The 14,243-nt window shown below is 31.5% G+C and overlaps 1 protein-coding gene across 2 annotated transcripts in view; it reads right to left on the bottom strand.

The window, feature by feature from the left end:
* The window catches only part of LOC130450540 (protein split ends), a 72,997-nt gene that overhangs the window by 19,817 nt on the left and 38,937 nt on the right, over nt 1-14,243 (bottom strand). For both annotated transcript variants that reach the window (XM_056789006.1, XM_056789007.1), the window contains exons 2-5: nt 6,600-6,866; nt 6,022-6,486; nt 5,750-5,947; nt 4,305-5,390 (exon numbers count right to left, since the gene is read on the bottom strand). In XM_056789006.1, coding sequence (XP_056644984.1) covers nt 4,305-5,390; nt 5,750-5,947; nt 6,022-6,486; nt 6,600-6,866 — 2,016 coding nt within the window. The remainder of the gene's footprint in view (nt 1-4,304; nt 5,391-5,749; nt 5,948-6,021; nt 6,487-6,599; nt 6,867-14,243) is intronic.

The following is a 14,243-nucleotide window of genomic DNA, read 5'->3' as shown; positions in this document are numbered from 1 at the left end:
AAAAAAAATATTTATATTTTATATACCGCTGTTGGAATGTTTCCGTTAATAATAAGGTTACGAACTCGTCCACTATTTGGACCGTGAAGTCGGTCCTGTTCGGTTATAATGTCTAAATTTTGGCGAATACGCCGGTTAGTACAAATCGTTTGATTTACATGATCGCACTGATACTTTGAAAATTCATTCTCAACTGAAATTTTACGTTTCAATTTTTTCAAAAAGCTTCGATGGAATCTATAATTTGGTGGACGCGCCTGATACAAATTTCCAAAAACTGAACCCAAAACTTGGTGTATAATTTAGTGAATAATAAATATTTTAGCGAATATTAAACAGTTTCGTAAATAGTAAATAATTTAGTGAATAGTTTAGTGAATAGAAAATAATTTAGTGAATAGTTAATAATTTTGTGAATAGTGAATAATTTAGTGAATAGTGAATAGTTTCGTGAATATTAAATAATTTAGTGAATAGTGAATAGTAAATAAGTTAGTGGATAGTGAATAGTAAATAATTTAGTGTATAGTGAATAGTTTCGTGAATATTAAATAATTTAGTGAATAGTGAATAGAAAATAATTTAGTGAATAGTGAATAGTAAATAACTTAGTGAATAGTGAATAATTTAGTGAATAGTTTCGTGAGTAGTAAATAATGTAGCGAATATTAAATAGTTTAGTGAATAGTAAATAAATTAGTGAATAGTGAATAGTAAATAATTTAGTGAATAGTGAATAGTAAATAATTTAGCGAATAGTGAATGTTTTAGTGAATAGTTAATAATTTAGTGAATATTAAATAGTTTCGTGAATATTAAATAATTTAGTGAATAGTGAATAATTTAGCGAATAATTTAGTGAATAGTGAATAATTTAGTGAATATTAAATAGTTTCGTGATTAGTTGATGATTTTGTGAATAGTGAATAGTTAATAATTTAGTGAATATTAAATAGTTTAGTAAATAGTGGATAATTTAGTGAATAGTAAATAATTTAGTGAATAGTAAATAGTTTCGTGAATATTAAATAATTTAGTGAATAGTGAATAGAAAATAATTTAGTGAATAGTGAATAGTAAATAACTTAGGGAATAGTGAAAAATTTAGTGAATAGTGAATAGTTTCGTGAATATTAAATAATTTAGTGAATAGTGAATAGTAAATAAGTTAGTGGATAGTGAATAGTAAATAATTTAGTGTATAGTGAATAGTTTCGTGAATATTAAATAATTTAGTGAATAGTGAATAGAAAATAATTTAGTGAATAGTGAATAGTAAATAACTTAGTGAATAGTGAATAATTTAGTGAATAGTTTCGTGAGTAGTAAATAATGTAGCGAATATTAAATAGTTTAGTGAATAGTAAATAAATTAGTGAATAGTGAATAGTAAATAATTTAGTGAATAGTGAATAGTAAATAATTTAGCGAATAGTGAATGTTTTAGTGAATAGTTAATAATTTAGTGAATATTAAATAGTTTCGTGAATATTAAATAATTTAGTGAATAGTGAATAATTTAGCGAATAATTTAGTGAATAGTGAATAATTTAGTGAATATTAAATAGTTTCGTGATTAGTTGATGATTTTGTGAATAGTGAATATTTTAGTGAATAGTTGATAATTTAGTGAATATTAAATAGTTTAGTAAATAGTGGATAATTTAGTGAATAGTAAATAATTTAGTGAATAGTAAATAGTTTCGTGAATATTAAATAATTTAGTGAATAGTGAATAGTTTCGTGAGTAGTAAATAATGTAGCGAATATTAAATAGTTTAGTGAATAGTAAATAAATTAGTGAATAGTGAATAGTAAATAATTTAGTGAATATTAAATAGTTTCGTGAATATTAAATAATTTAGTGAATAGTGAATAATTTAGCGAATAATTTAGTGAATAGTGAATAATTTAGTGAATATTAAATAGTTTCGTGATTAGTTGATGATTTTGTGAATAGTGAATATTTTAGTGAATAGTTAATAATTTAGTGAATATTAAATAGTTTAGTAAATAGTGGATAATTTAGTGAATAGTAAATAATTTAGTGAATAGTAAATAGTTTCGTGAATATTAAATAATTTAGTGAATAGTGAATAATTTAGCGAATAATTTAGTGAATATTAAATAGTTTCGTGATTAGTTGATGATTTTGTGAATAGTGAATAGTAAATAATTTAGTGAATAGTGAAGAATTTAGTCAATAGTGAATAGTTTAGTAAATAGAAAAAAATTTAGCGAATAGTGAATAGTAAATAATTTAGTTAATAGTTTCGTGAATATTAAATAATTTAGTGAATAGTTTCGTGAATATTAAATAATTTAGTGAATAGTTTCGTGAGTAGTAAATAATTTAGCGAATAGTGAATAGTAAATAATTTAGTTAATAGTTTCGTGAATATTAAATAATTTAGTGAATAGTTTCGTGAATATTAAATAATTTAGTGAATAGTTTAGTAAATAATTTAGCGAATAGTGAATAATTTAGTGAATAGTTTAGTAAATAATCTAGTGAATAGTGAATAGTAAATAATTTAGTGAATAGTTTCGTGAATATTAAATAATTTAGCGAATAGTGAATAGTAAATAATTTAGTGAATAGTTTCGTGAATATTAAATAATTTAGTGAATAGTTTCGTGAATATTAAATAATTTAGTGAATAGTTTCGTGAGTAGTAAATAATTTAGCGAATAGTGAATAGTAAATAATTTAGTTAATAGTTTCGTGAATATTAAATAATTTAGTGAATAGTTTCGTGAATAGTAAATAATTTAATGAATAGTGATTATTAAATAATTTAGTGAATAGTAAATAATTTAGTGAATAGTTTAGTAAATAATTTAGCGAATAGTGAATATTTTAGTGAATAGTTTAGTAAATAATCTAGTGAATAGTGAATAGTAAATAATTTAGTGAATAGTTTCGTGATTATTAAATAATTTAGTGAATAGTGAATAGTAAATAATTTAGTGAATAGTTTCGTGAATATTAAATAATTTAGCGAATAGTGAATAGTAAATAATTTAGTGAATAGTTTCGTGAATATTAAATAATTTAGCGAATAGTGAATAGTAAATAATTTAGTGAATAGTTTCGTGAATAGTAAATAATTTAATGAATAGTGATTATTAAATAATTTAGTGAATAGTAAATAATTTAGTGAATAGTTTAGTAAATAATTTAGCGAATAGTGAATATTTTAGTGAATAGTTTAGTAAATAATCTAGTGAATAGTGAATAGTAAATAATTTAGTGAATAGTTTCGTGATTATTAAATAATTTAGTGAATAGTGAATAGTAAATAATTTAGTGAATAGTTTCGTGAATATTAAATAATTTAGTGAATAGTGAATAGTAAATAATTTAGTGAATAGTTTCGTGAATATTAAATAATTTAGCGAATAGTGAATAGTAAATAATTTAGTGAATAGTTTCGTGAATATTAAATAATTTAGCGAATAGTGAATAGTAAATAATTTAGTTAATAGTTTCGTGAATATTAAATAATTTAGTGAATAGTTTCGTGAATAGTAAATAATTTAATGAATAGTGATTATTAAATAATTTAGTGAATAGTTTAGTAAATAATTTAGCGAATAGTGAATATTTTAGTGAATAGTTTAGTAAATAATCTAGTGAATAGTGAATAGTAAATAATTTAGTGAATAGTTTCGTGATTATTAAATAATTTAGTGAATAGTGAATAGTAAATAATTTAGTGAATAGTTTCGTGAATATTAAATAATTTAGCGAATAGTGAATAGTAAATAATTTAGTGAATAGTTTCGTGAATATTAAATAATTTAGCGAATAGTGAATAGTAAATAATTTAGTTAATAGTTTCGTGAATATTAAATAATTTAGTGAATAGTTTCGTGAATAGTAAATAATTTAATGAATAGTGATTATTAAATAATTTAGTGAATAGTAAATAATTTAGTGAATAGTTTCATGAATAGTAAATAATTTAATGAATAGTGATTATTAAATAATTTAGTGAATAGTAAATAATTTAGTGAATAGTTTCGTGAATAGTAAATAATTTAGTGAATAGTTTAGTAAATAATTTAGCGAATAGTGAATATTTTAGTGAATAGTTTAGTAAATAATTTAGCGAATAGTGAATATTTTAGTGAATAGTTTAGTAAATAATTTAGTGAATAGTTTCGTGAATAGTAAATAATTTAGTGAATAGTTTCGTTCGTGAATAGTAAATAGTGTAAGTGTATAAATGAATTAAGTAAAAAAAAAAAAAAAAATAAAAAAAAAAAATAAAAGAATCAAATCAAATAAAATAATTTACCTAGGAAATCTGGAAGAAGCGGTATCGAATACCCTCGGCGGGGGCGGTTCCCTTCTATCTTCGAAAATACTCCTATCGAGTATGGCGCCCTGTTTTTCGAGCCTTTCGAAAAACGATTCTTGACATTCCCTGCTGGCGAAATCGACTTGAATTTTCGTATTTTTCAACGTGAAACCGCGCATTTTGGTAACGGCCGTTTGCGCACTCATCACTTGATCGTAAAACACTAACGCCTGCCCCTTATCTCTATCAATATGTATTTTATTGATAACGCCGAACGGTTCGAATTGAATTTTCAGGTACTTTTCGTTAACGTTCTCGTTAACGCCGTCGATCCAAACGCAATTGTAGGGCATCGATTTACCGAAACCCAATTTAATTCGATTATTACCTAAATGTTCGCCGTCCATTTTACGTATCGCTTTCACAACACTCACTATATCCGAGTACTGACAAAACGCGTAAGAACTCACAGCCCCTTGCTTTTTAATATCGATTTCGATTATTTCGCCGAATTGATCGAAATGTTTCCTCAGATCCGAAGCCGTCACGTCCTTCTCCAAATTACCGATAAACAATGTCCTCGTCGCTTTCGGATTGTACTCGTCGATTTCGGCCTCGTACGGCCTCAAATCGTTATCTTCGACGTCGTAACCTTGATAAGGCGCCACTTCGATCTTGCAACCGAAAAACAATTTGTCGTAACTCACTTCCAAAGCTTTTTCCGCGTCTTCCGGTTTTTTAAAACACACTATGGCCTGCCTTTCGGCATCCTTACCGACCACTTTCACCCACGTCACTTTGCCGTGCTTTTTGTATTCGTGGAATAGACCGTCCTTCAACGACGTATCCGACGAACGCGCCGGCAAATTTTTAACGCATATCGCGAGCGGTCTCCTATCGTCGCTGTGCACCACCGGTTGATGATGATTCGAATTCGAAGCGCCGCTACCGCTACCGCTACCGCTGCCGCTGCCGCTGCCGCTCGACGTCGTCGTTAACCTCTTCGATTTCGGCGAACTCGTCGAACTCGTCGCTCGCGACATCGACGAACTCGACGAACTGCTGCTGCTTCTCGATCTCGATCTATAATTGAAACAAAGAAAAAAAAAAAACCGTCACAATCATCCTCTCGACTCCCAAGAGATCCGAACGAAAAGGGGACGGAAAAACATCCATCGATACCTACTAATAAATCAGGTAAGAGCAGGAGCCACAACAAATCCTCATCTCCTTCCAGAGGCTCTGAACAAACCACTACCTCTGAAAAAATGGTTTCGATCGCCGCTCCAACTCTGTAAGGTACTTCTTTTGACCAAGTAACATCGGTGGGGGTGGCGGGAAAAACGAGGGAAGAAGGTAAGGCACCAAAAGTTTGGTTCGGAGGTTTCCAATTCGGCTAACCGACTGGGTTGTTAACCGGACACGACAGACAGACAACTTACCTAGACGGCGATCTGCTGCTGGTACTTCCCGAAGGCGACGGAGATCTAGATCCGGATCGAGACGTCGTCGTCGTCGTCGTCGTCGTCGTCGTCGTTTTCTTTTTTAAACTTTGGTCTGAATTCCGCCTCTCGTTAGTTTCGGATGGTGTGCTGCTATACCCTGTATCCGTCTGATTATTATTACCCGTGCTGTTGTATCTAAATAAAAAGGAGAGAAAAAAAAAAAAAAAAAATGACGCCCCGTACGACGCAACGGTTAAAAGATTCCGTACCTGGTTACCTCGTAACCCCAAGAATTATTAACGGCGGTGGTTCTCGAAGAATGCCTGGATGATTCCAAGGTGGTAGTCGTGGCGGCGGGTGCGGACGCGAAAGGTGGTCCGTTTCTGTAGCCGCTCCCCGTCCGTTCCCTGCTCCTTCCGCTGGTGCTTCCCGCTCCCGAAGCGGCGGTCGACGTCGACGACGTGGAAGAGGATCTTCCGGCTGTACCGGTGGTACCGGCTTCGCCGTGGTATAAACCGGAGGCGGGGGTAGCGGTCGCGACGGACGCGTTGGTATTACCTCGACCGCCGTTTCCTCGACCGTTACCCCCGAAATCCGTACCGACTTCGCCGCTCCCGCTACCTCCGATGCTAGAAATATTGGCGCCGCCGACGCCACCGGCCAGCCGCGACGATGACGATCTTTCGTAAAAACAACGGTCCGAAAACGGAGATATGCCGTGATCTTCGGAGGACCTGAAAAGAGTTTTTTGAACAAAAATGAGACGTCGCCATTTCCTAATAATATTTACTCAACTTTTCGTCGGTTTTTAAATCTTAAATTGGGATATTTTCGAATTGAAACTTACCCGTGACCGTTGGGGAACCTTGTCGAACCGGGGGAGGTAGAATACGGGGAGGGAGCGTTGGTCTGCGGCGAGGCAGAGGACGGAATGGCGGCAGGTTCATAATATTCGGTGTTGAGGGTCCTGTCGTCTATCTTAAGTTCCGAGTTGTGGGCTTTGGACGCACTTTTGATGTCCATGAACGCCACCGTGCACGCCATCGTGACCTCGCCCCCCGTCTTCTCCTCAGTGCACCTGGGCAACAATTTGACACTTTGCACGCGGCCATACCTGCAACGAATTGTATATATCGAATACTTTGTTATAGGACAGACGTCTAGGTATTTGGAAAATAGATTAAATAGTCATTAAAACGATAAAAATCGAATTTTCGTTACTTTTCGAACTCCTCGTATCAAAAAAACTCCTTTTGTAACATATATTTGACGAAATGTGTAAAGTACCCATCGAAATCTCAAATTTTCTTTCATAACTTTATGTCATACAACTCGTTTCGTACGATTACGAAAGGGCTTTCGTATTTTTTCTATTGTATCATCAACGATTTTTTTCTATTACAACGATGCCATACAAAAACTGTAGGCACTATAAATTTATATAATGTTTTTTTACAAAAAAAAATTACTTCAACTTTAACCCTGTATATTTCTAACAAATATGAAACTATGAGAATCGATTAGATACTGTCATTTAGATACGAGTTTTCTTAATCGATTCATGTCAAAATTAAATCGATACCTCAGATGGCATCGGAAATATCGATTTTTTTATACGAGCACGTCAAATTTTTGGATTTTATTTATGCTTCAAATAACTTCCACTTTAACCCTGTATATTTCTCACAAATACGAAACCGAAGGTTTCGAATATAAACAATCTTTTAGATACACGTTTCCTCAATCGATTCAAGTGTCAAAAATAAATCGATATCTCGAATGGAAATATGGAATTTTTTATACAATCGTGTCAAACCCTGTATATTTCTAACAAATATGAAACTATGAGAATCGATTAGATACTGTCATTTAGATACGAGTTTTCTTAATCGATTCATGTCAAAATTAAATCGATACCTCAGATGGCATCGGAAATATCGATTTTTTTATACGAGCACGTCAAATTTTTGGATTTTATTTATGCTTCAAATAACTTCCACTTTAACCCTGTATATTTCTCACAAATACGAAACCGAAGGTTTCGAATATAAACAATCTTTTAGATACACGTTTCCTCAATCGATTCAAGTGTCAAAAATAAATCGATATCTCGAATGGAAATATGGAATTTTTTATACAATCGTGTCATTTTTGAAAATACACTTCATCGATTTAATATATAAATATAATCAAAATTTATTCGAAAATTTTAAATTAGAATTAAAATCGATTCATGTGGCAAATACAAATTAAATTGAAAGATTCATTAAATTCGTTAGAAGAAGACGGAAGAACGACTTAAATAAATTCTATATGGAATGAGCTACAATTTGCGCCGGTAAAAACCGGTTACAGATTAAAGGTGGACGATAACAGTGATATTATAACGACTATACTTATACAACGGAACGTGAAAAATAGTAATAGTAACCTCGAAAGTTATTTTTTTTCTTTTTGTCGTGATATTAAATTTTACTACTATTATTTTTTAACCTCAATTATATACTGTTGCGTATACCGTATATTTAAAGGTGGCGACAATAACAATTAAGAATTTATAGATTCACGTCATTCATTATGAACATTTGAATATATATTAACTAATTTATATATAAGAAAAATATAAAAATTAGAAATTTAGGGGTAGCGTTATATAAAAAGTATTATCCCATCTCTAACAAAATTAATGTAACATAAATTTGAAACCTTGGTAAGTTGACGCGGTGTAGAGTGGGAAGATCATGCGCAGCTTTCACGTATAAAAGAAGTGCAGCTATACAAATCGCGGCCATTTTAGCTACGTCGACGGATAACACACCTAGTTGCTGATCATTATTTGGTTTATTTCAGCAATAAGTGAAGTGAATATTTTTGTGTTATCGATAATAATTGGATATATGATGAAAAAAAAGTTGGAAATATTACCATTTGACATTATATGATTAATTTTGTTGGAAAAATTGCGTTTTAACGTAAAGGGCGTGGCAGGCACGTATTTGCCACGTAGCTAAATTTGGATATTATAATTAATATTGAGGGTTATGTTTCGTATTGTGGTCATGGGAATATATTTACGTACATATGTGAGTGTTTTCGTACCTATTATTGGATTAATATGAAAATATAAGGATTACCAAAATAATTCGGAGTAAGTTGGTTAAATGAAAAAAAAAAAAAATTCCAATACTAACCAATTTTGTGTCGATTAAAGAAGAATAAAAAAAAAAAATGCTAACCCCGCGTGATTTTTCATTTCGCTGAATTGATTTTACCCATTGCGGTGCAGTGACAATCCCGTATCGTGTTTCTCCCCTCTGGTATAATCGCCTTCCCCCTTTTTGCGGCGTTGTCGGTTCTAATTCTACGTTGCTGTAGTACAGTCGACCAGTGCAACTGTACGAAACGTAACCGGGTAGAGGGGGTGGCGGATAGAAATAACAACTATGATTCGGGTTGTTACTTGGAAATCCCGTAGATTTGGAAAAGCGCTTTTGATTCTCAAACGAAAGCGATATTTGAAAATATTACATTTGATACTTAAATTTGGAAAGTTTTAACGTCAATATAGATCATAATAAAGTTTTGATTGTACGAAATATGGACCAAAATCGAGTCTATTGGTTACGAAGAATACGGGGGGATCTCATAAAATTTATTGAAAACTTTTATTCTTCTTCTTTTTGCTACCTTAGCATTTTATGATAATATATCGATTTGTATTAATATATACGAGGGATATCAACGGCGTGAATTTAAAATATGAGATTATTACGAAAAAATATTTAAGTAATTGAATGAAGAAAAATTTTTTTCATTTGAAAAACGTCTAATTTTTATATAATCAAAAAAAGTCGTTTGGAAAACTTTTTATATTTAGAAGATTAAAATCTCAAAAGGCAATTAAGCCCCTTTCCTTCCCTGCTGCATCGCGGAGCCGAATGGGATACCGAGAAAAAATTCCCGGGTCGATGGAAAGGAAACAGATCCGCCTCTACCTTTATACACATTGCAAAATACGTATACAAGTCGAAGAAATGGTTGACTAACTATAGATATTACGGGACAGTCTGACTGAAAAGTTGTATACGAAGGATTCGCTTCTATTTATTTTATAGTCTGATTTTAGCTAGCATAGGAGCTTTTATGATACCGAGGATAATGGTCTGTGTACTTTAGAAAGAAAGTTCGGGAATAAAACTTTCGAAATTTTATAATGCACCATTGAAAAATATACATACTTCATTATGGAATTTAATTTCGGTACATACTGTATAGTAAGACGTTATTTCGATGTGTGTGTGTGTGTGTGTATACAGGGTGGTAATAGACGACGTGAAAATGCATAAAAAATTCCACACTAATATTTGAAAGCCAGGGGCGGCTCGTGCCGAATTGTTAACGATCTGAAAATTTTACAGGGACAACTTGTACAATATAAAGATAGCTAAAAGGAATTTTTCGATCGTATTCTTTGTTCAGATTATTAGATCGTTTTAAATGCCAAGGAAATTATCGTAAATTGTTATTTGTTTATTATATCGTATTTGGAACACCCTGTATATTTTTTGCTAAACATTTTCATTAGCGCGTGGGATTAGATGAAGGATATCTTGTTTGCTTTCTGTAAAGAACCTTGATGCGTATTTCTGTGAATACCACTGACTCACGAGGAAGAAACGTTTTTAAAAAATCATAAATTTCAACACAAAAGTGAAACCGCGATAAGTTGGTTGTGATTTATAATTCCCACATAAATTACGAATTTAAACAAAATTTGGGGGCATTATATTGATAAATTATTTTTATGAATGAGAGAGTAATAAATTGATGAAGCATCAGTGGATAAAATAACATTTTTATAAATATAATGAATGTTAAGCTGGTTACACACGTATGAATACGAATTGTCAACCATATATAGAGTCTCTTATTTTACCCTCTATTAAAATATCGTCTCGGATTACCTAATTTCTGTGTTTTATTAATAAAAAGAATCATAAATCTACATATTCAACTTTTAATTGCTATTCGTCAAGATTTATTGTAAACTGACCGTCCTCAACGTCTTACTTAAGCGATTCCAAGTGCAACGACAATAAATATAATTAATTATATAGCCGCACCGTGTGTAACCCGCTTTAATGTTAAAAAAATTGTATAGTTTCTGAACGAAGCATCATTTTCATATCTGTAACAGTTAAAACATTCTTTTCCTAATTGATATACGACGTTTTTAGAATTAGTTTTATCGTACCACTCGGTATCAGTGGTAAATATTATTTCTATAATTAAAACGTATTACCGTTATTTACAAAGAGCATGTGAATATAAAGTGTAATATGCAAATTAGAATATTTATGAGAAACTATAAAATAAATACTTAAAATATTATGTAATGGTGTTATGTCGCCATTTTGTATTTTAATATTCGCATTTTCGTTGCTACTCAAGTTTCAAGATATGGCAACACTGACGTGATTATGTCAAATCCGACATTGACGCGAAGCCTTACCGATTTCGACTATTCCCTTGGTGGATTTTTTTTTTTCTTCTATTGGCTACTACATAATAACATTGCACCATACTTTGAATTAAATGCTGTATTCGATTTATATCTGACCTCCTATGAAACGTGTTATTAGGTTGTGGGCGTTTGGGTGCGTAAAAAACAAGATATTTTGTTTCAAAATATGTTTTATATCACGGTCAACTATCATTTTATAGTTTTTAGATATATTTTTTCGTAATTTGAGATGAATTAAATATATGCAAATATTTGATCAAAACTGTTTTCCAAATTATTTTTACATATAAAAAAAAAGAAGTATAGATATTGAAATTACCATTCTCAACTTGATCATTTTTCTTATTTCATCTCGAGTACAATGTTAATTATGTGTACATCCGCTTCGCATTCATTTTATTAAATACATAAAAACCAGTCTATGACCACCGACTTAAATATATCATACAATAAATCCATCTTTTGAAATATGATTTGAACAATCTCTTTAACAAAACTACCTTCCATATAGAAACCTTACTTTACCGGTTATTTATTATCAAACCTACTTTCTCTTTAAAACTGGACTGGTTAACTCTATTACTAAATCTTGTATCTGGGTATACCCGCAGACTCTCGTACAATCGACCAGCCAAGTAGTCACTATCACCGATACACGCCACGTTGCCACGCACACCATAGTTTATCATAAACTTACAACAAATGTTTTTGTATAGTCAAGAAAAAATATTTATTTATCAACAATATATATGAATCGAATATTTATTTATATAATCTACTCTTTAGGATATAAGGATCCAAAAATTTATATTTCAAATATTTAATAGTGTATAACATTTCTTCTTTGATTCGTTCCGTGTCAAATTTTTCTTCTTCTAAACTTTTCTCATCACACCGTTCCATGTTATTTTTATTGTCTTTTGGTTTACCATACTTTTTTTACTTTCGTTGAATTACCCATTATCCAAAAACGTCCTCAATAACGCAACTGCATTTTTTCCAATGAATTTTCTAATTTTTATCACTTCTTTCACTAATTAATTTATAATTGCAAGTGTATTTTGTTTTAATGGTAAATCTGTTTTTAATTACAACTTTCCTTATAATGACAGATGACTGTCGATCCGACAACAGCGCATATGAGAAACCAAACAAATTGAATAAGTTTACATCCGACTGAGCGGCTTTGCCCCATGTGTCTGAATGACGTCACGACACGGCACTCTTGTTGATTTACAATGAGAAATAAATGAACCTGCTTGTGTTTTGTTTGTTGGATTGAATTCGAAGATGTGCGCAGTTGGAGGCAAGGAAAAAACAAATGAGGATCGAACAGAGTTTCTCCTTGTCGCCAAACGGTATATAATAAAACGCAAGAGAAAATTTCCATTTATTTTGGGACGAAGCCAAAAAAAAACGAGTTGGATTTTGTTTCGTTCACTGGTTTCAATCAATTTTTTTTTTTCATCGGAGAACGTCGAGTGTATTTTGCCTTGGAACTAGAAATATAACTTATAAGGTAGAATACCGAATGAACTTTTACGATTTATCGATGGTTTTCTGCTTGTTTCAATATTTTGATTAAGAATTATATAAAAATAATAAAAATCGTGGGATTTTAAGAAAAATAAGCATTCGTGTTTATTTTATCGTGTTAATTTAATCGGTTGGCATGTTTCTCATACTTCACATGGAACGTGGTACTTTTAATGATAAATGACAGCAGATTGACAACGTAAACTAACGGTTAACCACAATTTTTACATTCGCGGGAAATTTAAGCGCCATGCTTCTATTAAAGTCAGCTGTTTACGATGCGAAACGTTTACCTGGTGATATTGACAATAAAGTTTGTTTCAAATTCTGTATTTTGATTAATATTGCAGCTAACGAATCGTTGCAAATATTAAGAAAGAGTTTTGATGAGCGATTTTTGCTTGCTTAGTGACACCAAGCATTGTGTGAAGGCGGGGAAGTCGATAACAACAAAAAACTTGTGGAAATTGTGCTTTAAATTACATTGAAACTAATTTTTCGACTTAACTTGAAACATATTTTTCTCCCTGCAACTTTTTATTTACTTCGAAAACCATAAACTTCATTGCAACTGATTTATTGGCTTTAATCGAAACAGATTTGGTTCCCCGTGACTTTTTATATACTTGGAAGGTCAAAAATTACATTGCAACTGATTTTTTGGCTTTAATCGAAACAGATTTGATTCCCCGTGACTTTTTATATACTTGGAAGCTCAAAAATTACATTGCAACTGATTTATTGGCTTTAATCGAAACAGATTTGGTTCCCAGTGACTTTTTATATACTTGGAAGCTCAAAAATCACATTGCAACTGATTTATTGGCCTAACTCGAAACAGATTTGGTTCCCCGTGACTTTTTATATACTTGGAAGCTCAAAAATGACATTGCAACTGATTTTTTGGCCTAACTCGAAACAGATTTGATTCCCCGTGACTTTTTATATACTTGGAAGCTCAAAAATCACATTGCAACTGATTTATTGGCTTTAATCGAAACAGATTTGGTTCCCAGTGACTTTTTATATACTTGGAAGCTCAAAAATTACATTGCAACTGATTTTTTGGCCTAACTCGAAACAGATTTGATTCCCCGTGACTTTTTATATACTTGGAAGCTCAAAAATCACATTGCAACTGATTTATTGGCTTTAATCGAAACAGATTTGGTTCCCAGTGACTTTTTATATACTTGGAAGCTCAAAAATCACATTGCAACTGATTTATTGGCTTTAATCGAAACAGATTTGGTTCCCAGTGACTTTTTATATACTTGGAAGGTCAAAAATTACATTGCAACTGATTTTTTGGCCTTAATCGAAACAGATTTGGTTCCCCGTGACTTTTTATATACTTGGAAGCTCAAAAATGACATTGCAACTGATTTTTTGGCCTAACTCGAAACAGATTTGATTCCCCGTGACTTTTTA

This window comes from Diorhabda sublineata, chromosome 11 (assembly GCF_026230105.1).
Source record: "Diorhabda sublineata isolate icDioSubl1.1 chromosome 11, icDioSubl1.1, whole genome shotgun sequence".
NCBI classification, from domain to species: domain Eukaryota; kingdom Metazoa; phylum Arthropoda; class Insecta; order Coleoptera; family Chrysomelidae; genus Diorhabda; species Diorhabda sublineata.
The sequence above is the reverse complement of the archived record's forward strand: the minus strand, read 5'-3'. Positions and strand labels throughout refer to the sequence as shown.